The sequence below is a fragment of the Tupaia chinensis genome, unplaced genomic scaffold (genome assembly GCF_000334495.1).
Source record: "Tupaia chinensis unplaced genomic scaffold, TupChi_1.0 Scaffold145814_1, whole genome shotgun sequence".
Lineage (NCBI taxonomy): Eukaryota > Metazoa > Chordata > Mammalia > Scandentia > Tupaiidae > Tupaia > Tupaia belangeri.
This window is the reverse complement of record NW_006205672.1, coordinates 2,845,514-2,873,022: the sequence shown is the minus strand read 5'-3', so window position 1 is coordinate 2,873,022 and position 27,509 is coordinate 2,845,514. Positions and strand designations below refer to the sequence as shown.

General features: G+C 45.6%; 2 protein-coding genes, 1 long non-coding RNA gene and 1 pseudogene across 5 annotated transcripts in view; 1 reads left to right on the top strand and 3 right to left on the bottom strand.

The window, feature by feature from the left end:
* The window catches only part of LOC102491741 (uncharacterized), a 17,320-nt gene extending 1,020 nt beyond the window's left edge, over positions 1 to 16,300 (bottom strand). Inside the window, exons 1-4 of the long non-coding RNA XR_337404.1 lie at positions 16,228 to 16,300; positions 15,456 to 15,528; positions 14,039 to 14,530; positions 887 to 969 (exon numbers count right to left, since the gene is read on the bottom strand). This is a non-coding gene — a long non-coding RNA (uncharacterized LOC102491741). The remainder of the gene's footprint in view (positions 1 to 886; positions 970 to 14,038; positions 14,531 to 15,455; positions 15,529 to 16,227) is intronic.
* On the top strand, positions 3,382 to 18,261 carry FCGR1A (Fc gamma receptor Ia). 3 transcript variants are annotated; one of them, XM_006168506.3, is made up of 6 exons: positions 3,382 to 3,493; positions 3,866 to 3,886; positions 5,555 to 5,809; positions 14,758 to 15,009; positions 16,218 to 16,502; positions 17,796 to 18,261. In XM_006168506.3, the coding sequence occupies exons 1-6, from the start codon at positions 3,415 to 3,417 to the stop codon at positions 18,068 to 18,070; spliced, it is 1,167 nt and encodes a 388-aa protein (XP_006168568.2). In that variant the 5' UTR covers positions 3,382 to 3,414; the 3' UTR covers positions 18,071 to 18,261. The 3 variants fall into 3 exon arrangements, with proteins under 3 accessions (XP_006168568.2, XP_027624083.1, XP_027624081.1); XM_027768282.1 differs by having other exon boundaries at positions 5,552 to 5,809; positions 16,236 to 16,502; XM_027768280.1 differs by having other exon boundaries at positions 3,383 to 3,493; positions 5,552 to 5,809.
* On the bottom strand, positions 12,908 to 13,433 carry LOC102491316 (40S ribosomal protein S19 pseudogene; annotated as a pseudogene).
* A 5,157-nt stretch (positions 18,262 to 23,418) lies between the features above and the next one.
* LOC102490906 (histone H2B type 2-F) overlaps positions 23,419 to 27,509 on the bottom strand; it is an 11,054-nt gene continuing 6,963 nt past the window's right edge. The window contains exon 2 of the mRNA XM_006168505.3: positions 23,419 to 24,166. The gene's annotated coding sequence lies outside the window, so the exon portion shown is untranslated. The remainder of the gene's footprint in view (positions 24,167 to 27,509) is intronic.

Below are 27,509 nucleotides of genomic sequence, written 5' to 3'. Positions count from 1 at the left end.
CTGACGCGTTCCCTTGTTCAGAGACAACTGCCTATTAAACCAGCCAGACATGTCCTCTCCCAGGACTCTACTGCCTATAACAACAAATAATTGATTGACAACTCCTAAAAATAAACCTTCTTAGTTCTCTGAGACTTGACTCCTAGGAATGAGCCTTCCTAGCGCCATGAGAAATAATAGTTGACCAACAGAGAAAACTAAGCACAAAAGTCTGACTGCTCTTTCCTGTTTCCAAAACCTCTTCCATAGGGTCTGGGCTGAGCCACGCCCACAAACAGTGGCAGACCATTTTGGCCCATTTGATAATAGGACTTATTCTTCCTACATCCTGTCCCTGGCGTGGTATCTTTGTAATAGATGAGTCAAAACCTTTTTGACTCATTGTTAGCAAGAGGTTTTCTTTTGTATCCATCGGGCCTTTCTGAGTTGACCAGCCTTCACTTTATAATCTCAGCTTGACCATCTAGAAAACACAAGCCATGACTGCCCCTCAGAGACCTGAGAGGACTACAGTTCTGCTTTGGTCACTGGAGAAGCCGACCAATCTATGCACAAGCAGAAGACTGAGACGGCACATAGACTGACCTGAATGCTCCCAGACCATTTGTAATAACGCCTTTATCATGACCCTCCTTGTTATAATTACTTTGGTTTTTACTAAAGGTCTGACTATCACAGCTCTAACTGATTAAAGATGGGACAGAGGGCTCCTGCTGGTGTTCTCCTGTTACTTGTGAAAAAATCTCACCGTAGTTCGGTGCCTTTAGCTCAAAAGAAGTCCCTTAGCCACGTAAAATCAATCCCTCCCACACAGCTAAAAAGAGACTCAACAACTAGACAACCAAAAAAAAAGGCTGCTGTTAACTTATCAAAAAATGAGACTGACCTCTGGCAGTAGGCTCCTTAACTCTTGCACTTGTTTCTTCTTTAATCAACCGTGTTTCTAATTTTGACTTTCAGCCCTGGTTTCTGTTTTGTGGAAAATATTGTTATTTTCATTAGTATCTAACGAAATGTTTTTCTGCTTCTATCAACTGCTTACATTATGTTAAAAAATACTATATCACAATCTCCCTGCAAGCAACTGAGCACAATGACTGCATACCACAAATACTGGCCCCAAGCCAGTCCGACCAGACACTCCCATCCATGATAACTACAGACCATAAAATCATGGCGAGTCAGTTCAAACTAGACCTTACCGTGCTTAAATTCAGTTAAACTTCTTAAAAAGAGACGATCGGGACCAGCAGGTGGCGTGGTGGTTAAGGTGCTGGACACTCCCACGTGGCTGACCATGGTTCAACTCCTGGACCTGGCGGCTTCCTTTGTCCCTTTCTCTCTTTCTCTCTCTCTCTGGTCAAATTAAAATAACTGAATGCATAAATAAAGTTAAATAAATAAAAATTTAAAAAGAGAGAGACGATCACCATTTCCCCCAGCTAGTACTGAAAAAATCAAGTATTCAATCTCCATAAAAGAGAAGCGGGGAATGAAGCACGACCATTTCCATTTTCTTTTTTTCTTTTTTTTTTTTTTTTTTTTTGAGGGGTTTTTGCTTTAGGGCAACCGCGCTCACACGAAAAAACAAGACAGAGACAGAAAGCGAGAAATCACCCTCCGGGGTGGGGGGATGGCCATGCCGCAATCCCTTCTCCTCCTTTCTCCTCTCGGGATCTTGGGCACGCATGCACACGTGCCTGGCGTGAGTTTAAGCCACCAGGTCCAGGACTCGAACATGCGGTTGACTACCTGGGAATTCAGCGACATAGCCATTACACTAACTGCTGGTCCCAGCATCTCCATTTTGAAGCCATTTCCCCTTCCCCGTGACCTGACCATACATATGTGCCTCCTAAACATTTCCCACTGAATGTTTATCACTGACAGACACTGTCATCCTTAATTGTCCTTCCTGATAACTCGCTTTTTGAGCTTTTGTAAATGGCTCTCACATGACTCAAGGCTTACAGTTTGTTCAGTTTATGTTTTTCTTTGCCTTTGCAGTTTTTGCCTTTGTAAAACTTCCTCCCCTCCACTTTGGGGCTGCAGGGTTTTAGAGTGACTTGGGTCCTCCCACAGCCACTAGCTTAATAAAGCCTCCTTTAACTTGGCTAAAACTGAATGTCCTTTTATTCTCGTGCTAATTTAAATACAACACCTGAATTCTAAGTTCAAAATTAGTACAATGCTGTTTCCATCCACGCTTCACTGGCCAGTCAAAGGCATATGGATGAGTCATAATCAAGAGACAGTGAGGCACCCTCAGCCTTTTAAAGGGCTGTGAAGACAGTGTAGAACTGGTGAAAAATTGGAGCCAGTCACCCAACCTGCAACATTATTTGTCATCATTTTTCATTCTCTGCCAATGAGTACAGGTCGCTTTGCACTCATCAAATTTCTGCTTAGCTCTCTTTCTCTGTTCGTAGCACACCTAGAAATCTTTTGATATCTTTACAACTCTACCTCAGGAACCAACTTACTTGGTGGCACAGAGCTTCCCACCTGTACACGGAAACTCACTTCTAAGGGATGTCTCCACCCACATGGAGGAGTTATTTTTCTTCTCTACAATACATTAAATGGGACCAGCTGATGGCATAATGGTTATGTTGCTGGACTCCCGCAAAGCCAACTGCGGTTTGAGTCTCGGACCTGGTGGCTTGAAAATCACACCAGGGGTGCGGGTGGGTGTATGCCCAAGATCCTGGGAGAAGAATGAAGGAGAAAAGATTGTGGGTGACCATCCCCCCTGGGGGATGATTTCTCACATTCCCTCTCACTGTCTCTGTCTCTCTGTCTCTCTCCCCTGAGAGTGCATACACCCTAAGGCAAAAATCTCTTTTAAAAAAATGACATTAAATATTTAATTTCCTTGGGTTTAACTGATATAAGCACTCTGGATTCATAATGACTTTCAAGAACATGGCTTTTTTTCTTTCCTTTCTTTCTTTATTTACCAAAATAGGAGCTCGGTTCTGCTCAGATTTACCCAGAGAAAGAGGCTGGAGTGCTCTTGTAGATAGTAACTCTTCACATGCCTCATGAAAGCTGATTAGAATCTTCTGGATTCTAACGATCATGTTGGGAGACATGAATCTGGCCTTGAACTAATTATGAAAGCGGGTTTTGTTATATTCTAGCCCTAAAAATCAGAAATGGTAGAGCTAGAATATAATCAGAATAGAATGGCAATTGAAGTTTAGCCCTCCCCTGATTTCTGAGAGTCCATCCCCCCATTACCTCAGTTTCAAACTGGTAAAGACGGGCTAAGACATAGGAGAATGAGGAGACTGTGCTTCAAAAATTAGGGATGTGTCTCCCAGAAAAGGAAGATGAAGACAGTAATCAGAAGAGGCAATTTCCTTCCTCTTTTCTAATCTTGGCTCCTGAGCCCCCAGCAGAACCTCTTCAATGTCTTGCATGTTACAGATTTCACCGCTCCACCAGCTTGCGGAGAACATGTGGCTCTTGACAGCTCTGTTCCTTTGGGGTAAGTTGGATGCAGAGGGGGTGGATGGAAATTTATAGCCATAGGCAGTGAAGAATTTTCCCTTTGGTATCTTTAGCTAGAACTCATGAATATCGGACAACTGTGTCTGCGCTTCCACAGTGTGTAGGTGCTTATTATACCAAAGGGACGGGAAGGGAGATCCTGAAGTAGCCTTAAGCCAGGAAGTCTCGTATGAAAATAAAGCCTTCTCAATAATCACCTGTAGCTTGTTCAGCTGTGCTGTACCCGATTTGGGAAAGAGGGTTACAAAGAAATTCGAGAGAACTACACCGGCCTCTCTAAGGCCCTATTTTCCCTTCTTTTTCACTTCCCACTGACCAACCGATGTCTCTGCTCTCTGCTCTTTTGCAGTTCCAGCTGGTGGACAAGTGGGTGAGTGATCGCCAACTCATTTTCTCTTCCTCTGCCACTTTCCTACTCCCCAAGATGAGTCTTATTAACCAGAAGAGATGTAGGGAGAGGATAGAAAAGAAAATGATAATTATGTAAAATCCCGCACATTAAGTGTGGTTTTGATAAAATCCTGATTTTTAAGATTTGTCGCTGATGAGCCCTGACCATTGAATTAAATGCTTAAGTGTATATTTAGTAACAGGAAAAGGTCAGGATTGCAAAACACAGAAGCAGCCCCACTGGCTTTCCCAACAGCTCCAACTAGTCCCCTTTACAATAAAGATCAGTGTGTTTTTCTTCCTAGAGAGAGCCAGACAGATACCGAAGACTTCCAGGGGAGAAGCCTGAGGCTCTGTTTTTAATGAAGGCTAATGAAGGTCTGTGCTTTATCCTCAGAGACAGCATACATAGGTAGTAAGGAAATCAGCTCCAGTCAGATTGCTCTAATATATAGCCCTGTTTCATTAATTACCAACAGAGAGTCCTGAGTCAGTCATCTAATCTAATCTGATTACTGAACCCAAAATGCCCAACACCCAGATGAAGATTTAATAACATAAGAGACTTCAGCAACAGTCTGGATCCCTCAACAGTCTGGACAGAGGTCTGAGATTCTGCATTTCTTTCTTTTACTTTTATTTATTTACTTTTGGATTTTTTTTTTCAATAGGGGTGCATGCACTCACTGGAGAGACAGAAAGAGATGGAGAAAGAAAAAGAAAGAAGTCACCCCACAGGGGGATGGCCAGGGCCGCAATCCCCTCGCCTCCATTCTCCTCTCGGGATCTTGGGCACGCACGCACGCGCGCCCGGCGTGAGTTTTTTAAGCCACCGGGTCCGGGACACGAACCGCGGTCGACTACGTGGGAATCCAGCGACATAGCCATTACGCTAACTGCTGGTTCCCCCCCACACACACACCCCGGCGTGAGTTTTTTAAGCCACCGGGTCCAGGACACGAACCACGGTCAACTACATGGGAGTCCAGCGACATAGCCATTACGCTAACTGCTGGTTCCCTGGATACTTTTTTTTGAGAGAGAGATTTTTGTTATCTGATGCATGCGCTCTCTGGAGATGTGCTCGCTGGAGACACAGAGAGACAGAGAGACAGAAAGCAAGAAATCACCCCCTTAGGGGGGATGGCTGCACTACAATCCCTTGTCCTCCATTCTCCTCCCGAGATCTTGGGCACACACGCACACATGCACAGTATGTTTCAAGCCTCTGGGTCTGGGAATCAAACTGCGGTCAGCCATGTGGGAGTCTAGTGACGTAAACATATGCCATTTGCTGGTTCTGAGTCAGGACACTCTTTTTTTTTTTAAGAATTATTTTATTTAACTTTATTTATTTATTTTAATTTGATCAGAGGGACATGGGGAGCAGGGAAGTGAGAAAGCAAGCCGCCAGGCCCAGGACTTGAACTGCGGTTAGCCATGTGAGAGTCTGGCACCCTTAACCACTATGCCACCTGCCAGCCCCCCAAGTCTGGACACTCTTAAAGGCTGGCTTTCGTAAATTCCCACTTGTCTATTTTTCAAACTACCCTAAATATGCAGTTTCCCCTTGTGCTGTCCATGAAGCCTTACCATAAGCCCTTCTTGTAATCCACTTGTTTTGTTTTCCTTTTCAATCCTCAAGCAGACCCCACAAAGGCAAGGATCACCTTGCAGCCTCCATGGGTCAATGTGTTCCAAGGGGAAAAGGTGACCTTGTGGTGCGAGGGGCCCCGTCTGCCTGGGTCCAACTCTACACGGTGGCTTCTCAACGGCACAACCATGCAGACCTTGGCTCCCAGACACAGCATCACTGCCGCCAGTTTTGAGGACAGTGGGGAATACAGCTGCCAGACAGGTGACTCAGCGCCAAGCGACCCGGTACAGCTGGAAGTCCACAGAGGTAAATGTGCATGGAGCAGGAGGGCCGCAAATCACAACTTCCTTTGTGTTTTCTGTTTCTGGCTATCAGAAGTGTGTATTGATGTATCTACGTCAGTCTCAGCTCCATGTATCTACCAGCTGAATTAAATCAATATACTCAAAACATCGTATGAGGATCCCTTAAAAAGAATTCAGTTGGGGACAGCTGATGGAGTAGCTGTTAAGTCACTGGACTCCTGAGGCAACTGCAATTTGAGTCCTGGACTGGTGACTTGAAAATCACACTGGGGGGACCAGCAGTTAGCATAATGACTATGTTGCTGAACTCCCATGTAGCTGACCGCAGTTCGAGTCCCAGACCCGGTGGCTTGAACTTACTCCGGGTGCTTGTGCATGTATGCCCAAGATCCTGAGAGGAGAATGGAGGAGAAGGGATTGCGGTGTGGCCATCCCCCCTGGGGGGTGATTTCTCACTTTCTATCTCTCTTGTCTCTCTCTGTCTTTCTGGCGAGCACACACACACCCTAGAGCAAAAACCTCTCCCCCCAAAAAAGGAAAAAAGAAAATCACACTGGGCGCATGCATGCATACCCAAGATCTCAGGAGGAGAATGGAGAAGGAATTGTAGTGTGGCCATTTCCCCTGGGGGGGTGGTTTCTTACTTTCCCTCTCACTGTCTCTGTCTTTCTCTCCGATGAGTGCACGTGCCTAAAGCAAAAGCCTCTAATAAAAAAAAAGAATTAAGACAATACACTCAAAACATCACATGAGGATCCTTTTAAAAGAATTTACTTTATTCGTGATAGAGAGCATGTGTGTGTGTGAGTGTGACAGAGAAAAAGGAGAGCTAGAGCAAAAGAGGGACCCTTGACAAGATCTCACACTGAAACCCCCTTTCCCCAGCTCTCCAGCTCCTTGGGGTCCTGGGTATTTGCCAATCACAGGGCATGTTTCAGATATTTCAGGTAAATGGGAGTGGGGATCCCACCCTGCCGTTGACTGTGTGGATTCCAGCCCACAGTTTAGTTCTCTTCCTATTGTACCCTCAGGCTAGGCCAGGAGCACCCTCATGGAGTCAGCTGCGAGGAGGGTGTCTAGAGTAAAAGTCAGACCTTCACATTTATGCCTATAAATAAAAATAACTCAGACAAATGTGCCATGATGAACAATGAAGAGTCTCCCTCTCATCCCAAAACTCTAGTCCCACAATCACCTGCTACAAAAACAAAACTATTAATACATACATATTTTTCATTTGAAATTTTTCTTATTTTTTAAAGAATTATTTATTTAATTTTATTTATTAATATTATTATTTTTTTTTTTTTAGAGAGAGAGAGAGAGAGAGAGAGAGAGAAAGGGAAAGCAAGAAAATAAGCCACCAGGTCTGGGACTCAAACTGCAGTTGGCCATGTGGGAGTCCAGCACCTTTACCACACCACCTACTGACCCCCTTAAAGTTTTTTCTTAACTGTGATTAGTACATTCTGTACTGTCTTGCATCTTACCTTGGAGATCCGTTTATATATCAACAGAGATCTACTTTGAAATGTCTATTGGATAGCGGTACCAAAATTAAAGTAACTGGTCTTCCTGTTAATAAACTAGTAAGGAGTTTCCATTATTTTGCTTTTGTAAGCAATGTTGCAGTAAACATCTTTATAGTCTGGGGCACCTTTCATAGTCTATCTGTAAGATAATATTCTCGACATGAAATTACTAAGAGACTTTAATAAATAGAAGCAGAAAAAGAAAAAAAAAAAAAACTCCACTACCTACTTACTCTACAAGAAGTTTCTATTTGTCAAGTGATGGAAATGGCTATATTTCTCAGAGAAAAAAATTTCATTCTTCAGGATAAAACACCCAAAATGTATTACTTAGTTATCTCAAACCAATGAGCTCAAATTCTTTTGTAATAAATAACATAAACATCAGTTTATGCTGGAGGCAGAATTCTATTTATGCAAATGATGTATACGGTAGTACCCTTGATTTGATGATCAAAATAATTCTATTTATGCAGACTTGGTTCCTTTTACAGGAAATATGTTTTAGCTAAGGGAACGTTGAGACTATCCAAGGGAAGGTTATGAGTTCTTCATGTGTCCCATAGAAAAGGCTCTGGAGATGATTTCTTAGGACGGAGAGGTGAGGAGCACTGACAAAACTGATTTAGCAGGGCTGGCAGGTCCTTGGTGGTTAAGGGTGCTGGGCTCCCACATGGCCAACTGTGGTTTGAGTCCCAGACCTGGTGGCTCGCTTTCTCACTTTCCCTCTCTCTCTCTCTCACTCTGTCCCTCTCTGGTCATATTAAAATAATTACTTTAAAAAATACTGATTTAGCAAGAAACTTTGTGTAGTTCAAGCAGAAGTGTTTCACAGTTCAAGTTACAAAAGAATGGACTAGGTTTGGGGCCAGCAGGTGGCGTGGTGGTTAAGGGTGCTGGACTCTCACATGGCCAACCGTGGTTTGGATCCTGGACCTGGTGGCAGCTTGCTTTCTCACTCTCTCTCTCTGGAAAATTAAAATAAGTAGATAAAATTAAGTAAAATAATTCTTTTTAAAAAAAGAGATAGAATGGATTAGGGCCAGGAAGACGCCAATTTCTTTGTTTTTGCACACCCTCTAGAACAACTAGCCCTGGTGAGTTATAGAGTATTATCTTTTATAGTACATTTTAATGTGATTTTTATTGAACAATAACATACATACAACAAGCCATAAGTGTACACCTTTGTAAATTTTCACCAGTTAAAGAGTTCCAAGATTAAAACAATTATTTCCAGAACCCAGAAATTCTCCCTTGCCTATTGAGTTCACTGCCCCCTGAGGCCAGCTTGTACCATCACAGGCTTTGCTTGTCTTTGCGCTTTGGATAAACAGCCACAGTGCGGTACACGATGTACTCACGTGTGTCTTGTCTCTTTTTCTCAACATCGCGATTGTGCAATTTATACATGTGAAGTTGCCTTGCACTTGTTCTCATCACTGTGCAATAGTCTATATTTTTTTCATTCTACTGGTGGACTCTTGGGTTGTTTTCTGCTTTGGCTTCTTAAAAATAGTGCCAGGTGGGACCAGCATTTAGCGTAATGGCTATGTCGCTGGACTCCCATGTAGTCAACCAAGGTTCGAGTCCCAGACCTGGTGGCCTAAACTCATGCTGGGCACATGTGCGTGCGTGTCCAAGATCCCAAGAGGAGAATGGAGGAGAAGGGATTGCAGTGTGGTCATCCCCTCTGGGGGGGTGATTTCTCGCTTTCTGTCTCTCTGTCTCTCTCTGTCTTTCGGGTGAGCACATGTGCCCTATAGGAAAGAACCTCTCCAAAAAAAAAAAAAAAATAGTGCCAGCACGTGGTGTCGTGGTTAATGGGCTGGACTCCCACATGGCTGACTACGGTTCAAGTCCTGTACCTGGTGGCTTGTGTTCTCACTCCCCCTCCTGTCTCTCTCTAATGAGCACATGTGCTCTATAGCAAATTCATAATAATAAGTAAAATTAAATAAATAATTCTTTAAATAAATAAATAAGTACTGCTGCTGTGGACAATTTTTTTTTCTATATGTTTTCTGCATATCTGTATATACATCTGTTGGAAAATGCCTAGGAGTGGAATTGCCAGGTTGCAAGGTACATGTATGTTCAGTTTGTTTGTTTGTTTGTTTGGAGAGGTTTTCGCTATAGGGCGTGTACGCTCACCAGATAGACAAAAAGAGACAGAGAGACAGAAAGCGAAAAATCACCCCCCAGGGGGGATGGCCACGCCGCAAACCCTTCTCCTCCATTCTCCTCTTGGGATTTTGGGCATGCACGCACACACACGCACCCGGCGTGAATTTAAGCCACCGGGTCTGGGACTTGAGTCCCAGTCAACTATGTGGGAGTCCAGCGACATAGCCATTACGCTAACTGCTGGTCCCCATGTATGTTCAGTTTTAGTAGAGATTGCTACATAGGATTTTTTTTTTTTTTTGAGAGGTTTTTGCTATAGGGCGTATGCTCTCCAAGAAGACAGAGAGAGACAGAGAGATAAGAAAGCAAGAAATCACCCCCTGGGGGGATGACCATGCTGCAATCCCTTCTCCTCCATTCTCCTCTCAGGATCTTGGGCATGCATGCACACGCACCCGGCGTGAGTTTAAGCCACTGGGTCTGGGACTCGAACCACAGTCGGCTACATGGGAATTCAGTGACATAGCCATTATGCTAACTGCTGGTCCCTGTTACCTAGGTTTTTGAAGAGGCTGAACCAAATTACACTTCTACAGAGGAAGAGAGTTTTGGTTGTTCGCCATCTTCATCAACATTGGAGCTTCCTATAGTTTCCATTTTGCTATTCTGGTAGATGTGCAATAAGGTCACATTGTTAATTTGCATTTCCCTGATGACAGTGATGGCCATTTTTACATGTTGATTGCCTATTTGGCCATTTTCTTTTGCAAAGTATCTGATCAGGTCTTTTTGCCAATTTTTCTATGTCTGTCTTTTTGTTAGTGATTTATATAGGAGTTCTTTATATATTCTGGATATGAGTCCTTTTTCAAGTGTTGCAAATATCTTTTCCCATTCTTTAGTTTGCCTTTCACTATCATATTAATTTTTTTTCAATGAATAAAAGTTATTGGGACGTAATGCTATGTCGCTGGCCTCCCATGTAGTCCACCACAGTTCAAGTCCCAGACCCAGTGGCTTAAACTCATGCCGGTGTGTGTGCGTGCGTGCGTGCCCAAGATCCTGAGAGGAGGATGGAGGAGAAGGGATTGCAGTGTGGCCATCCCCCCGGGGGTGATTTCTCGCTTTCTGTCTCTCTGTCTCTCTCTGTCTCTTTCTGGCAAGTGCATGCACCCTATAGCAAAAACCTATCCAAAAAAGGAGTTATTAATTTTACTGCGGTGCTACACATCAGGTTTTTTGGTTAGTGCTCTCTATGTCCTTTTTTTTTTTTTTTTTTTTTTGAGGTTTTTTGTACAGTGGGGCTGGTGCACTCACCAGAAAGACAGAGAGAGACAGAGAGACAGAAAGTGAGAAATCACTCATGGCCACACCGCAATCCCTTCTCCTCCATCCTCCTCTCAGGATCTTGGGCACACACGCATCTGGCGTGGGTTTAAGCCACCAGGTCCAGGACTCAAACTGCGGTCGACTACATGGAGTCCAGCAACATAGCCATTACGTTAACTGCTGGTCCCTATATGTCCTATTTTAAAAATATGTTGCTATAGTCAGTCAGAAGTAAAGAATTCAGTTGTAGTTATATTGGCTCTCAGTCACTTCAGTTACATCTGTGTGTGCTGAGACAAAAATAAAAATAATACAGCCGGCTGGCACACCCATGTCTTCACATACAGCTTGGAACACACGTCCCCTTCCTACTCCAAGGCTGCAAAGATGGAAGAATGGTTGTCTTTGTTTTTTTTTTGTTTGTTTGTTTTCTGTTTTTGTAGTTTTTCTGTCTATGTGCACACCAGAGAGAAAGAATCTGGAAAGTGAGGAAGCATTCCCCCCATGGGGGACGGTCATGCCACACATGTCTCCTCCGTGCCTCCCTCCATCTGGGACCTTGGACACACATGCACATGCACTCAGCATGCTTCTTAGGCTGCTGGGTCCAGGATTCAAACCACATGGTCAGCCAAGTGGGATCCGGCTTTCCTGATTACCAGGCCACTGAGAGAGCCTTGTTTTTCATTTTCAGGATAAGGTCTTACCATGTTGTGACCCTCCTGCCTCATCCTCTCAAGTGCCTGGGACTACAGACACACGCCACCATGCCTGGCTTAAGGAGTGACCAGGATTGAACCTGGGCCTCCCATGGCCTCAGCCTGTGGAGCAGAAGCATCCTCCCAGCACATGCCACCACAGCTGAGCTGGGGGAATGGTTTCTGAATAGGAAACTAGCAATGTCCGCTAAAAGCTGCAGCCCATAATTTTGATGTGTAGTACAGTCCATTATCGAGATAAGATTAAAATTGGGGAGATTTTTGCTATAGGGTATGCTCGCCAGAGAGAGGGAGAGAGAGACAAAGGAGACAAAAAGTGATAAATCATCCCTGGGGGGGAGTGGCCATGCTTCAATCCCTTCTCCTCCATTCCCCTCTCAGGGTTTTGGGCACACACACACAAGTGCCTGTTGTGAGTTTGAAACCACTGAGTACAGGACTCGAACCGCAGTCGACTACATAGGAGTCCAGGATGCAACCATTACACCATCTTCTAGTCCCAAGATTAAAATTTTAAATCCTTCAGGGCCAGCAGATGGCATAACAGTTACGTCACTGGACTCCCACATGGCTGGTCACGGTTCAAGTCCCAGACCCAGTGGCTTGAAACTCACACGATGCACATGTGCATGTGACCCTGAGATCCCAGGAGAAGAATGGAGAAGGGACTGTGGCATGGCTATCCCCCCGGGGGGTGATTTCTCACTTTCTCTCTCATTGTTTCTCGCTCTCTTTTTCCGGTGAGCACATGTGCCCTAATGCAATAAAAACCACAAAAAAATGTTTAAATTTTTTTTTAATTATAAGTTTTTTTAAGTTTATTTCTTCCATGTGTGAAACTGAGAGAGAGAGAGAGAGAAAGAGCGCACTTCCAATAGGGTCTGAACACCCTGATACACCCTCAGTCATGGCCAGCCCCGGGCCGTGGGCACACAAATGCCCAGCTTACTCAGGGAGGTCTCTGGACACACTGGGAACCAGTAACCTTTGCATATGGGTCGGCATTGCATTTTATTTCTGAGCTCCTTCTGTTTTGTTTCATTTTAATTTTTTAACTCATGAATTATTTATAAGTATTTTAGGGTATGGGACCAGTACTTACTTAGTGTAATGGCTATGTTGCTAGACTCCCACATAGTTGACTGAAGTTCGAGTCCCGGACCCGGGATTGCGGCATGGCCATCCCCCCTGGGGGGTGATTTCTCGCTTTCGGTCTCTCTGTCTCTCTCTGTCTTTCTGGTGAGCGCACATGCCCTATGGCAAAAACCTCTCAAAAAAAAAAAAGAAGTATTGTAGGGTGACATTTTGCTATAGATTTCCATTTTCAAGGCTGTGGTCAGAATTTCTGTTAAATATGCTATCAGTTCCTTGGTATTTATTTATTTATTTATTTTTACGAATGAGGCGATTTACTATACCAGCATCATCTGTCCTAATGCTTCTTGTTGGCAGCTGCCACCTGTCCGGCGATTCTGTCCAGATCTCTCTGTCCCTGAGGTGTCAGTTTGCAGCCCCCATCTTGGTCCTTTTCCACCATTTTTAGCCCCTCCAGGGCTTGAAGGACTTGACGGGCCACACTCTTGGAGCCTCGGCTGAAGTGGCTTTGGCAGTCCCCATTTCTCTGACATCCCAGGTAGATCTTGGTCATGGAGCCAACCCCAGCACCACCCCGGAGGCACAGGTGCTGTGCTGTGGAAGCAGCTCGTGTGTAGAACCAGTTCTCATCGTAGGGAGCAAGTTCTTTATGCTTGGCCAGCTTGACAGTGTCCACCCATTCAGGGACTTTCAGCTTTCCGGACCTTTTGAGGAAGGCTGCCAGAGCTCTGACGAACTCCTGCTGGTTCACGTCTTTTACAGTAACTCCAGGCATCGTGCGGCCTCCGCACTGCCAGCCAGGGGAAAGGGCCATTCCTTGGTATTTATTGAAAATTGCTTTGTACCTTAGTACATGTTCCATTTTTATAACTATTTATGTATGTTTAAAAAGTATATAAAGAAAGAATTATTTTAACTATTTTCTTTTATTTATTTATTTTGAGAGAGAGAGATTTTTGCAATAGGGCACATGCAATTGCCTGAAAGACAGACAGAAAGCAAGAAATCACCCCCCAGGGGGGGATGGCCATGCTGTAATCCCTTCTCCTCCATTCTCTTCTTGGGAAAAATCCCAAGCACATGTGCCCAGCATGTTTCCAGCTGCCAGGTCTGGGACTCGAACTGCCGCTGATTATGTGGGAGTCCAGTGCCTTAAGCACTATGTCACCTGCTGGCCCGTTTGACTTGAAGCGTGTTTCGGCTAACTATGTCAGTGATCTGCATATATGTGATCATTCTTACCAAGTCGGTAGGATATATATAACTGGGTATGTTTGTCACTCGGTGTGTTTGTCTTAGGATGTGTGGTCCTATTAACAAATACATCAGGAGTTCGAGTCTATTAATTTTCTATTGCTATGTAACAAACTGCCATAAAATCAGGAGCTTAATACATAGCGTCTATCACTGCTCAGTCAATAAACGTACCTTTATCATCGCCCAGTTTCCATGGGTTGGGCGTCCTGGCACAGCTTAGCCGGGTGCTCTACTCCGCTGCCAAGGCTGCAAATGGGGCTGTGTTCTTTCTGGGAGTTCTTCCGATTTCACATGGTCATATGCTGAACTGGATTCCTTATAGTCGTAGGACCGAGGCTCCCATTTTCTTGCTGGCTGTTAACTGAGGGCCACTCTCAGGACCTAGAGGTCCCTGCCATGTGACCTTCTCACAGTAGGGCAGCTTCCTTCTTCAAGGCCAGCAGGAGACTCTCTCCACCCAGTCTGCTAAGACAGAGTCTTACATAATATAGCCACCGTGAGAGTGACAGCCCGTGGCCTTTGTCGTATTCTGCTGGCTAAAAGCAAGTCGTAGACTCCACCAGCACACAAGGGGATCAGGCAAGGGGGTGACTCGGCGGGTCATCTTAGAGTTCTGCTGACCACAGAGAGTAAATTGTCTTTGTCCCAACACACTCCTGAGATCTGGAAAGGGAAAATAAGAAGGGGTTGTATGCAGAGCTGCTGGTAGCGATTCTTTTCTTCTCACCAAAGCTAAGGATATTAGGAATGGGACACAGGCCTCAGATTCAGCAGATGTGAGGATGGAATTTTGCAAGAAGGTAAAGATAAGAAAGCCCCCAGGTTGAGCTTAGCCTCCTCCTTTCTCTTCCAGTGGATACTAACACTCCACTCTGGGTCCACATTTTCAGACTGGCTGCTACTGCAAGTCTCTGGCAGAGTCTTCACCGAAGGAGAACCTCTGGCCTTGAGGTGTCATGGATGGGAGAATAAGCTGGTATACAACGTGCTTTTCTATCGAAACGGAAAAACCTTTAAGTTTTCACCTCACAGTTCTAAATTCACCATTCCGAAAACCAACGTAAGTCACAATGGCATCTATCGCTGCTCCGGCATGGGAATGCACCGCTACATGTCAGCGGGAGTATCTGTCACAGTGAAAGGTACTGTACCCGAATAGCCCTAGAGCTGCAGGTGTTAAGGGCCAGCTGGACCCTCAGAATCATCTAAAACCCTCACATCAATTTACAAATGAAAAACTAAGCTCCTTACTGACCGCCACACAATGACCAGTGGCTGGGCCAGAAGTGAGGTCGCTGGGTCCTAGTCTACTGCTCTTTCCAGAATACTACGATACCCTGTCCAAAACTGCAGGAGTTAATGCAGGGCATAGTAAAGATCCATTTCATCAGTATAATTTCAGTTGCAAGGAATAGTGACTCATTCAAGGTAGCTAGGAGATTTGCTAGAAAGTAATCCAATGGAATCTCATGAAAGCTCGGTAGAAATAGAACCCAGGAAGACATTAGGAACTGGTCAGACTTTCTGTCTCTCAGACAATATGGCCTCTCTGGCCTCATTTCTCTTTAAGTATCTGCAAACCGAGTACCTTCTAATCCAGTTTGCACATGGCCCTTGCTGCAATGCTTGGTACTCAACAACCACTCACAACTTCTTCCTGTCTATAAAAAAGAAAAAAGAAAGTTAATTCTCAAGAAATTATTGTCCTAGATTACTTTTTGAGTCAAGAATACAGGGGACCAGCAGTTAGCGTAATGGCTATGTCGCTGGACTCCCACGTAGTCGACCGCGGTTTGAGTCCCAGACCTGGTGGCTTAAACTCACGCCGGGCGCATGTGCGTGCGTGCCCAAGATCCCGAGAGGAGAATGGAGAAGAAGGGATTGCGGCGTGGCCATCCCCCCAGGGGGGTGATTTCTCGCTTTCTGTCTCTCTGTCTCTCTCTGTCTGTCTGGCGAGCGCACGCGCCCTATAGCAAAAACCTCTCCAAAAAAAAAAAGGAATACAGGTAATATGTCACTGAAGTGGCATGTGTGTAGGCCAGCATCTACTCCTGGGTGACAGCTGCCCAAAGGAAATGGTTGTATAATAAATAAGATGGCCATTGTGTGAAGGGTGGGCCACGTAGAGATATTCTCCTCAATAGGATGCAAGCAAGCTGGAAACTGTAGTGATATCAATTAATAGTAGCAAACCCCAAGGAAGCCACTGTGTTAGAAGTGGAAAAATTATGCATTACGAACGAATTTGCTAGGCAAGTTTCCTTAGTGGGGAGAGGGTTATATCTTCTGTGAAAAGAGCCTTAACCCTGAGTCAGACAACCCTGCCCCTCCCTGTGGATTTTGTCTTTAGAGCTATTTACCGTTCCAGTGCTGACAGCATCCTCGCCCTCCCCCTTCCTGGAGGGCAGTCCGGTCAACCTGAGCTGCGAAACGAAGGTGCTCTCGCAGAGGCCTGGTGTGCAGCTTTTCTTCTCCTTCCACGTGGGCAGCAAGACCCTGAGGGGCAGGAACACGTCCTCCCAATACCAGATGCTCACCACGAGCAGAGAAGACTCTGGGTTATACTGGTGCCAGGCGGCCACGCAAGACGGAGATATCGTGAAGCACAGCCCTGAGCTGGAGGTCCAAGTGCTCGGTGAGTGAGAATGACAGGAAGCTGCTGGCATGAGATGGGGCCTCTCTCCTGTGGGACTGGGGTTTGCTCACGAGTGTCAGAGCCCAGCCTGGAGGAGGAGGTCCCTTCAGGGAAAGCCTGAGAGGCCTTTCCACTGTTTTCACAAATAGCATTACATTCACTTTTCTTTCCTTCCTCCATGTCTTTCTTCCCTTTTGTTCTTCCTTTTTTTTCTTCTTCATTTTCTATTCTCCCTCGTACTCTGTTTCCAGACCCACTTCCCTACCCTCCCTGTGTCTTCTTTCTCTCTGCCTCTTCCTTTCCTCCCTCAGCAATCGACCCAGTGATTGAGTTCCCCCATCTACTGTCATAGGTCTGGGGACACGAAGACGCTGGGGAGGGTTCTGCTTTGAGGAGCTCACGGGGTAGATTTCCGAGAGAGCACATTAACTGTGTCAAGGAATTTCAAAGTCTGAAACCATGAAGAACAAAAGTCTTTACAGAGGGTCTTAGGAATTGCAACTCAGGAAGCACAGATCTGGCTGGAAGTGAAAGAGGGTTTCAAAGAACTAAGGGAGAGTGAGGGCTTAGAAAGGCCAAAGCTTTAAATCTCGACCAGGACACTGAAAAGTGCTCTGAAAGAACTCTCCACTGACGCTGGAAAGGATGCCAGGGTATGTGACCAGTAAAAGATAAAGGGAAGATGTAGGTAGGCAAGCAAATGTCCATTAAATGAGAGTTTGATACATCTTGACAAATAACTGACACTTCCTGACATCATGCAGTTACTCGGTCATTCCAGATGCTTGCAAGGGTGAAGGCCACCGGCGCTCACAAGCCAAATGGACATGCATTAGTCGGGTTCCAGAAATGGCCTCCCAGCTCTATTTGAAAAGGAGACTTTATTATTTCTCTATTAGTTTTCTCTCCCCACTACCCGGCCAATTGTCTTTCTCTAACTGAGGCAGAGGGATCGTGAGCCCCAGAACAGAGTCTTTGTGAAAAAAAAAGTTGAAATTTCCAGCCCAAATTCATGTCAAGCATTAAATGGCACAGAAAGAGCAGTTGTCTCTAAAATTAGGGAGTCCATCGACGCGGGCCGGGAAGTTAAACTCTCCCAGGCCTGCGCCCCATCTGTACACTGTGCAGCCCAGCTGGGGCTCTCTCGGGGCCCTTCCTGCCTCCTGAAACAATGATGCCTCCATGAGGAATAGGTCCAGCAGGCCTCAGACAACCTCCTCTCCCACTCATAAACCAACCGGACCTCTCGGGGTTCTAAGTGGTGTCTCTTCTCATTGTCTTTTTCTTTCTCAGGCCTCCAGTCACCAGTTCCTGTCTGGTTTCCTGTCCTTTTCTATCTGACAGTGATAATAATGTTTTTGGTGGACACGGCTCTCTGTGTGGCAACACATAAAGAACTACAAAGAAAGAAAAGGTGGAATTTGGAAATCCTTTTGGCTTCTGATCATGGGAAGGAGATAACTTCCTTTAAGAAATATAGATATTTAGAAGAAGAGCTGAAGTGTCAGGAACAAGCAGAAGAGCCGCAGGAAAGGACACAGGAGAAGAAAGCCCAGGAAGGAGAGTAGCAGCAGCTCCGTAGGCGCCCTCGGATCTGGACAGTCCCCTCCCCTTCCCTTTCCTGTCTGCATGAGTGCCAGCACGAACCCCAAAAGGTCAAGGACACTAGAACCGCACGTCTCATAGCACAGAACTCTGAAAGCAAATAAATGAGCTGGCATACGTCTGAAAATTCATAATCAAGGATTATTTCAAATGAGACCTACTCTAAAGAAATCTTTAAAATCTTGGAAGTTGGGCCAGTCATGATATGGTGGGTAAGGTGGGCTGATCCCACATGGCCAAGTCCCCGACCCAGTGGTTTGAGAAACATGCCAGGCACATGGGCATGTGTGCACAAAATCCTGAAAGGAGGGAGAAATAGAGAAGGGATTGTGGTGTGACCATACCCCATGGAGGGGGAAATGTTCTTTCTCTCTCTCTTTTTTTTTTTCTCTTTCTCTCCAGCAAGCATAAGTGCCATCTGAACTTAGAAAACATCTCAGAAAAGTCCAGCCTGATTATCTTATTAGGTAACCCCCACTTCTCCGCCTACCACTAGAAGGGCGAAGCCACAGCGTAACCCAGCTGGGGCCCAGTAGGGAAGGAACTGGACTTAACCCAGAGGAGTGCAAAAGCTAGCCTTCACTCACCCACAGGAGCCTGGAGAACACATAGGTTTGGATTCTGAGGGGGCTTGGTCAAGGAGCCAGAGCATAGACTTGGATGGAGAAAGGTTTATTGACTTGGGAGTTCTCTCCTGAGATACAGGACTGGAGCCAACTCATTACTAGGATGACTCCTGGGGTGGAGAATGTTATGGCCAATACTAAGCAAAGTTGAAATGCCAGGAGAGATAGTAAAGGAAGGGGTTAAAAGACTCAGGTGGGCACCCTTAACAAAGCTACTTAGTGTGACCAGAAGAGCCACTAGATGTGTAAGTTTCATGGAAGGATTTAAAGGAAATATATCTTCTACCAAAGCAGTGTGGAACACGTGGTGGTAAGGTTATAAGAATCTCTGAAACATTCGATGGAAGTACTCCTGTGACCAGCGCTGATGGCGGGAGGGGAGTCACAGAACGTGGCTCACTGACAGCTACGGGGACGAGGATGACAGCACTCCAAGGCAACGAGGCCAAATGAGGCCGGACGAGGCTGGATGGGAGTGCTCAGCCACCAGAAGCCAGGAAAGTGCGGCCGTCGTAATGACCAGCAAGTTCAGAGGGACCTCTAGGAAAGCCTGAATTCCAGACGGCGAGGGTATGAGTGAAGCCACTCAGTATGAGGTTGCAGATTGAAACCCACAGCAACTTGGGACCAGCAGATGGCATAATGGTTACATCGTTGGACTCCCATGTAGTTGTTGGCGGTTTGAGTCCCTGACCCAGTAGCTTAAAACTCACACTGGACGCATGTGTGTGCATGCCCAAAATCTCAAGAGGAGAAGGGACTGCACTGCAGCCATCCCCCCTGAGGGGTGATTTCTCACTACCTGTCTGTCTCTCTCTGTGTCTCTTATGAGTGCCCATGCCCTATAATCTCTTGAAAAAAAAAAGAAAAAGAAAACTGATAGCAACTCAAGAGAGGCCTTTAAAGACAGTAGTGGAGAAATTCTCCCCATAGTCAGTTTCAGCTACTGAACCAAGTTACCCGCTGTAAAAAGAGAAATGACCCAAGGATGGAAGTCATACAGACTTGAGGGTCACTGGCAAATGGCCTGACTGGTTGATCCAGGAACCTGGGAGAAAAGAAAGACTGGAAGGCTAAAGACAAGGGAAGTCTGGGGTAGAAGGATGTGGGTAGAGGGGTTGGAGCAGCCATGACATGGGATCTTTGTACCACGTTAGCCAGAGAACACTCCCCAAGGAAGCAGCACACAGCAGTAGACAAAATTACCATCCAGACAATATTTCCTAGTTTGTCCCCAGTCCCCCTGCTGAAATAATGGACACATAAATAGAGCAGCCACTATATAGGGCCCCAAAGTGCAACACCCACCTACCAAGGCTGATTTAGCGATCAACTCCTCTAAACGTTCAATCTGCCAGCAACAGAGACCAAGGCTGAGCCTCTGATAAGGCTATACCCTGAGGACACCAACCACTCCATTTTATCCAGTTGACAACACTGGGCCCCTTCCATCCTGGAAAGGCCATCAGTTCTGTTTTGTTTTCTCACAATAACCAACACATTTTCCAAGTATGGATTTGCCTTTATTTCTTATGAAGGTCCTAGACAGACACTATTCAGGGGCTTCTGGAATCCCTGGCCCTTAGGCATGGAACCCTGTACACATAGCATTTAATCAGGCCACTTCGCATAGGAGAAAGTGCAGGAGTGGCCCACGGCTTCAAGACCCACTGACCAAATCACATGCCATGTGGCCCAAAAGGCACCGCCTTAATAGAGTTGGGCCACCTGCAGAAGGCACAGCTGAAGTCCCACCCTCCAGCATGGTATGTATGCACTGTGTCCCCAGGAGGAAGACTGAATGAGCCTAAGAACCAAGGAGTGGATAGTATTCTCACTTGCTATCCTCCTAATGACCCCCTGAGGGGCTTTGGGCTTCCCAGCCCTGCAGCTTGGGGGTTTGCACGGTTAGAAATGTCCTTAACACTCTATTACTTATTTACTAGAATAAGTAACCTACGTAGCAACGGTTGGTTAGCTGACACTGAACTAGCGGCTAGAACTGGGCTTCCAGAGGGACAGAGCACTGACAAAGCCCCGGACCTGGCGGAGGCGTCCCGCTCCGAGCGTGTCCGGTGGCGGGCCGCTGGCGCCACCCGGTGGCCTCGGGCGCACATTGAGGCCTTTGCCCGCCACCGATGCTTACCTACCGCCGCCAGTGTGCGGGAACCGAACTGACGCAAAAGCCGAGGGGCGCACGCTTTGCTGTAACCTTCCCCAAAAAACTCCCGGGAGAAATTTACTTTCCCAGAGCCGGCAAGAGCGAGAAATAAGCTCTGGAGGGGGTTGGTGGCGGTGGTAGGCGAGTGGTCGTCCGGGTTTCCTGGGTAGCCCCCCAAATCCTGACGTAATTGTTTAGTTGGGGTGGGCAGTTTGGAACTCTCGGATACGGTGGAAGTATCGCGGGAAAGCGGGTGCGCGCCGAGGAGCAGCTCCCACAGCTGAGCGGAACCTGCCGGGCTGACCCGCCAGTCCGCGACCCGGCGCTGCGCCCCCTTGCGGACTCCCGCGGAGGTTGCAGCCGCTGCCGCCTAGCGCAGGGGCTGCTGGGAGCGCTTGGCCACCGCCTCCCCGGAAACCATAGAAGAGGTCGCTGCTCGGTGTGAACGCCCACCTTCTCCGCCAGCCCAGAGAGATCTAAAGAAAAGGCAGCCGCAAGCCAGGACGGCGGCAGGGAGCGGGGTGGGTGGGGACTGCGAGATGGCCGCACAGACCTCCCCAGCCGGCTCCATCACGTCGGAGGCGGAGGGGACAGGGTTGCAGAACCAGCACGCCGGCGGGCAAGGCGCCCGGCTCCTCTACCGTTGCTCCAGAGCGAGTTAGGGAACCGCGTCCTGCCCCATCCCGGATAAGTTTCTAGGATTCAGAACCAGACCCCGGAAGGGGTCTGATGCAGTTGGCAAGGAGGGTGGGTCATGCTGCTTTTTCTCGGTGGGGTGGTGGGTGAGGGGCGGGGGAGCTCGCCCCCAGGCCTGGCAGAAGCCGCACTGAGGGTCTCTTGGACTCCTGAGGCTTCACCTGCCGGGAGTCCTGAGCCCACCCTGTAGTCTCCGGGGCTTCCAAGCCTACGCACAATGCCCTGTAGTGGCCAGGTTTGGAGCAAAACAGGTAACGGGTTAGGAGGAGGGTGGTCAGTTAGGGGTCATTTCTCACTTTCCAGGCCAGACACGGAGAATTCTAAACTCTTTGGAAGATCACAGAAGCTTTCCCCACCAGAGTCCAGGTCTGTTTTAGATCACTAAAACAGATTCTTTCTAGCCTAGAAAGAATCGCTGAAGTGGACCAACTGCCTTGGAATGAAAAGGGAAATAGCATGTTTCGTTCTGGGGCTTTCCTGTCTCCATGCCTTCGGGATTTAGGAATTTTCCCCTAGGAGGAGCCAAGGGTTAGCTATACCAGGCCTTGAAAACCAGACAGAATGGAGGCATAGCTGGCAGCTGTCTGAGAAGTGTTTGACAGTCCTCACTGGCACCAGTCTTAGTTCGAGACAGATCCCCAGGCCTGTAGAAAGACAATGAAAGCAAGAAAGCAGAGTTACCAACCCGGTAAGATCCTGGCAGTTTCTGGCAGCCTGGACCAGTGAGGTAGCAGTGAGCTATTGTGGCCACACTTGGATTATGTTTTGTAGGAAGTGCCGACAAAGCTTTCTGACTGATTACACGTGGGGAATTTAAGAGGAGTGGACGAAAACTAGACTTTGGATCAGAGCAATAAACATTTCCTTGAACTGTGAAAGAGCAAGCTGAAACAGAGGAGGAAGTAGTAAGAAAAAAGTTTTATATTCGTATATTATTTAAGATCCCTATTAGTGAGCTAGCCCTATAGCCTAGTGATAAAGGGAGCCAGATCCTACAGGGCCAGCTGGGGTTTGAATTGGAAAAAAGCATGCAAGTCCTCTGGGTGGGTACCCAAAACCCCAACAGGATGGAGAAATGGAGGACAAGGGATTGTGACATGACCATGCCCCACTGGTATGCTTTCTCCTCTCTCTGTCTCTGGCAGGTACACACCACCTGTGGCAATTTAAAAACCAATTCCTGGGACCAGCAGTTAGCGTAATGGCTATGTTGCTGGACTCCCATGTAGTCGACTGCGGTTCGCGTCCTGGACCCGGTGGCTTAAAACTCACGCCAGGTGCGTGTTCATGCGTGCCCAAGATCCTGAGAGGAGAATGGAGAAGGGATCGCAGCGTGGCCATCCCCCCTGGGGGGTGATTTCTCACTTTCTGTCTCTCTCTGTCCGTCTGGCGAGTGCACACACGCCCTATGGCAAAAACCTCTCAAAAAAACAAAAACTGGATTTTAAAATTTTTTTTGCATCATAGAAAATACTTTAGTTCCCTTTTCCATGAATTATGTGAATTTCCCTCACAGGTAGTATTTAAAGCTGTGAGACTGAAAAAGACAATGTAAGGAGAAAACAGAAATGGGTCTAAGGCTGAGCCTAGAGGCCTGTCAGATTTCAGAGGCTGTGCACAAGAGATGATATTGATGAGGAAGAGTCAGTGAAGTGGGAAGAAAACAAGAGAAAATGGGTTTCAAGAAAGATTAACTTTGTCAAATTCTTCTGCGAAAAGTATTGGATTTAAATGGGATTGAGTGAATTTGTAGATCTTTTTTGGAATGGGGTGGGGATGAGGATAAGGGACATCAATCGTTATGATGTTCACTGTTTAAGTCGATGAATAAGATATAACTATTTATTTATGTCATTGTTAATGTCTAACAACAGTGTTAACAATTTTTGTCTAGGAGGGTTATTAGATTTATTCTAGGTCCTTCATTTTTTAGGAGCTACTATAACTAATATTATTAAAATCTTAAGAAGTGGTTATCACCAGTCTTTTAAGAATGTAAAAACTGAAAGAACTGTATATTAAGAGTGGCAAAAAAGCAGAATGTAAAAAGAGAAATAAGTTGCCAAGTGGAAAAATCGAGGCTTCCATAGAGCTGTTTGCTGTCTTCTCTCTTTATTCCTCATTTCTTAGTTTGTTAAGTTGGGTCAGGGAGGTATAAAACCCCAGAGGATAAGAAACTCATCTTCCTGCCCTCTCCCTTCATCTCCATATCACACTAAGTACCATAATGTTAGGTCATCGGGAAAGTCATGAAGCTTTTCCCTGTTTTTCTATACAAAAATGTATCTTAACCTCCTCAACAACCCAATAACTTCTTCACCTTACAACTTAGGATGGAAAAAAAATAAATTGTGAAGTGACATAATGTTAAAAGATTCCTGATGGGATATGGGAGTTAATGGAGGAAGAAAAAAAAATCTCTTAAGACTAGAAGTAATTGGTTTAGACATTCTAGAAAAATGAATTAAAGAAGATAATTTTCAGGAATCCCCAACATGCTCTCCGGTGCAGCAGGATTCATCTGGAGCCTGGCTGTGACTTTGAGGCCCACTTCTTCTGGAAGGGCAGAAAAAGACCTTGAAGAGAAGAAATAGGCATTACATCAGGCTTATAAGTACCATATATATTGTAGAAAATAATCATCTTCTTTAAGTTTAAAAAAAAATTTTTCAACCTCATCCATGAAAGACAGAGGAAAACCAATCCCTCCCAGCAGGGTTTTCACGCTGCGATCCCTGCCCAGTCTCAGCCAGTCCAGGTCACTGGCATGTGAGCACACCCGGTATGCACAGGGAGCCCTCGGGATGTGAACCAGGGACCTTCCCATGACAGTGTTGTGTCACCTCTGTGCCACCACTGCTGGCCCAGAAAATAATAATTTTCTAACTTTAACCCAACGATATTTGGAAATTTCACAAGCTTTGACCATGATAAATTAGAATTCAAGTCTAAATTTTATACCTAATAGCTTCTTGAATTTCTGTTTCTTATCCCTTTTATCTCTCATTCCACTACAAATGGGACATAATAACAACTAAACTGTATTATTTTCATGTACCAAGCACTTACTTGCATTACATGGGTTATTTCACATAAACTTAATGTTACCTGTTGCTGTCATTGCCTTACGATCTCAGTAGGGTGGCTTTTAATCATTTTCTATTGTCTTGATCAATTTATATGATGTAAATATTGTCTGTCTTCAGTGTTGGTAAAACTGCCTAGGCCTGGTGCTGCCTTTAAGAGGAGAATTTTGATTACCCTTCCAGATTCTCCTCTAGTTATTTTTTATCCCGGTATCCTTTTCTTGGACCAACTTCGGTAATTTGGGAAAGTCAAGATTTTGTCTATATTTACAAATACATTCATATTAAAATATATATCATTTTAATTATCTTCTGTATCATGATTACCTATGTATCTTTTCACATTTGATATTAAATACACTGAAGGGTTAACCCTATAATGTTCTTTTCAGAGAACAGCCTTCAGTTGTTTCGAAAAAACAGAAAAAGAAAAGCAGAGCTGGTTACACAGCAGGTGGTCTGTCTCAAGAGCCTGAACTTGTTAGTAATAACACGATATAGTCACACACCCAGAACGTTTTAGGAACACATCATTCCTGTACATTCTGGGGAGGGTCAAATACATTTACTTGATATCTCTGTGCTGTATGGGGCCACAGTTCCATCAATGGGCTCAATCTAAACGACTCAGTCATGCGTGGAATCCATATATCATTTCTTCATGCCATGGCCATGGGTTTGTTTGCTTTTATTATCTTTCTATTTTTCCCCCCGCTATAAATCATTTGCATATACCAAAAAGATTTGTTATGCCCCTTTTTCCTTCCAAACACATCCCCACAATCATAAATACTATTAAATAAACTTCCCAGAGACAAATGAACAGACCTTTTTTCTCCAGGTTAAAGATTGGAATTTGTTTTAACTTGGTTAACTCTCATGCTAATCCTAAAATTGTATTTACACAGATTTGCTGTTTCTTGTGGGAGGGAGGGGAGACTATATACATATATATATATGTATGTATTTAAATTTATATGTATATATACATATACATTTAAGAATAATTTCCATTATCAGCATTAAGGAGGCTTCAAAAAATTAGAAATAGAACTGCTGGATGATCCACCATTCCCTCTGCTAGGCATATATCCAAAGGAAAGGAAATTGGTTGTGTTGGGAAGATATTTGCACCCCAGTGTTTACTGCAGCACTTTTCACAATAGCCAAGATGCAGAGTCCCCTCTCCTGTCTATCAATAAACAAATGGATAAAAAATAGGATACACATATATAGGCACTCCTCATTTAATGACTTTAACTAGGTTGTTAAGCAAATGGGCTGATGAGCAAGGAGGGGCTTAGCGGCAGATGTGTGTCATGGCTCACAGGGCATGCCTTTTTCTATAGGTATCATGCACCACCACTAGGATAATGGAATTCTATCCATCTATAAAGCATACCTTAGATAAGTGCCAGAAAGACACAAGACACACAACACATCCATATATTCTTTTTAGGTCACAAACTATAAGAAACGCATACAGCTTCTATTCACATCTCATTGAACCCAGAGAAGCTGGTAAATTAGCCTTTAATTGAGAAGTCATCTACTCAGAAAGCAGGGAGTTGAAGTAAGCAAGAACGAACTTTTTTTTTTTTAATATATCAGTATCTGATTCATCAACAAACAAGGAAATAAGTATTCAGATGTATATGGAGGAAAAGTGAGCAAGGTATGAGGCTAAAAAGGTACCAGGAACTGAGGGAGAAGAGGTGGGCTTGCCATCTTAAATGAGACGGTCAGGTAACACCCAATGATAAGATGGTGAGGTAGCTTCTGAGCAGAAATCTGAAATAAATGAGGAAGCCCAGCGTGCCCATATGTGGGGGGGAAGCTTTTTGAGAAGAAATGGCAAATGGGGACCAGCAGATGGCATAGTGGTTACGTCACTGGACTTATATCCCAGTTTGACCACAGTTCGAGCCCTGGACTTGGCAGCTTAAAACTGACGCCAGACGTGTGTGCATGAGTGCCAAAGATCCTGAGAAAAGAATGGAGGAGAAGGGATTGCAGCATGGCCATCTGTGATTTCTCACGGGTTTTCTGTGTCTCTCTGGTGAACACACACACCCTATAGCCAAAATCTCTCTCTCTCTCAAAAGAAAAGATAAAATAGCAAATGCAAAGGTCCTCGGGTAGGACCTTTGTGTATTTAAAAGTGAGGAGAGGGACCAGCAAATGGCATAATGGTTACTTCACTGGACTCCCATGTAGTCGACCGTGGTTTGCTTCCTGGACCTGGCGACTTAAACTCACACCAGTTGCGTGAGCATCCATGCCCGATACTGAGAGGAGAATAGAGGAGAAACAATTGCGGGTGACCATTCACCCTGGGGGTGATTTCTTGCTTTCTGTTTCTCTGTCCTGCAAGCAAGGGTATGCACTCTGTAACAAAAATCTCTCAAAAATAAAATTTAAAAAAAGCAAGGAAATGAGTGTTATGAAATGGAGCAAACGAGAGTGGTAAGGATAAAGGTGGACCATTTTAAGGAGGTGGACCTTGATTCGGAAGCTCCTGGAGGGTTTTCAGTTGGGGAAGAGGCTGTGGGACTGATGTGATCTGACTTACACTTCAAAAGCTTAGTGGTGGTGGGGGGTGGGTGGGGGACCAACAGTTAGCGTAATGGCTGCGTAGCTGAATTCCCATGTAGTCGACCACCGTTCAAGCCTCGGACCCGGTGGCTTAAACTCACACCGGGCGCGTGTGCGTTTAAGCCTCGGACCCAGTGGCTTAAACTCACACCGGGCGCGTGTGCGTTTAAGCCTCGGACCCAGTGGCTTAAACTCACACCGGGCGCGTGTGCGTGCGTGCCCATGATCCCGAGAGGAG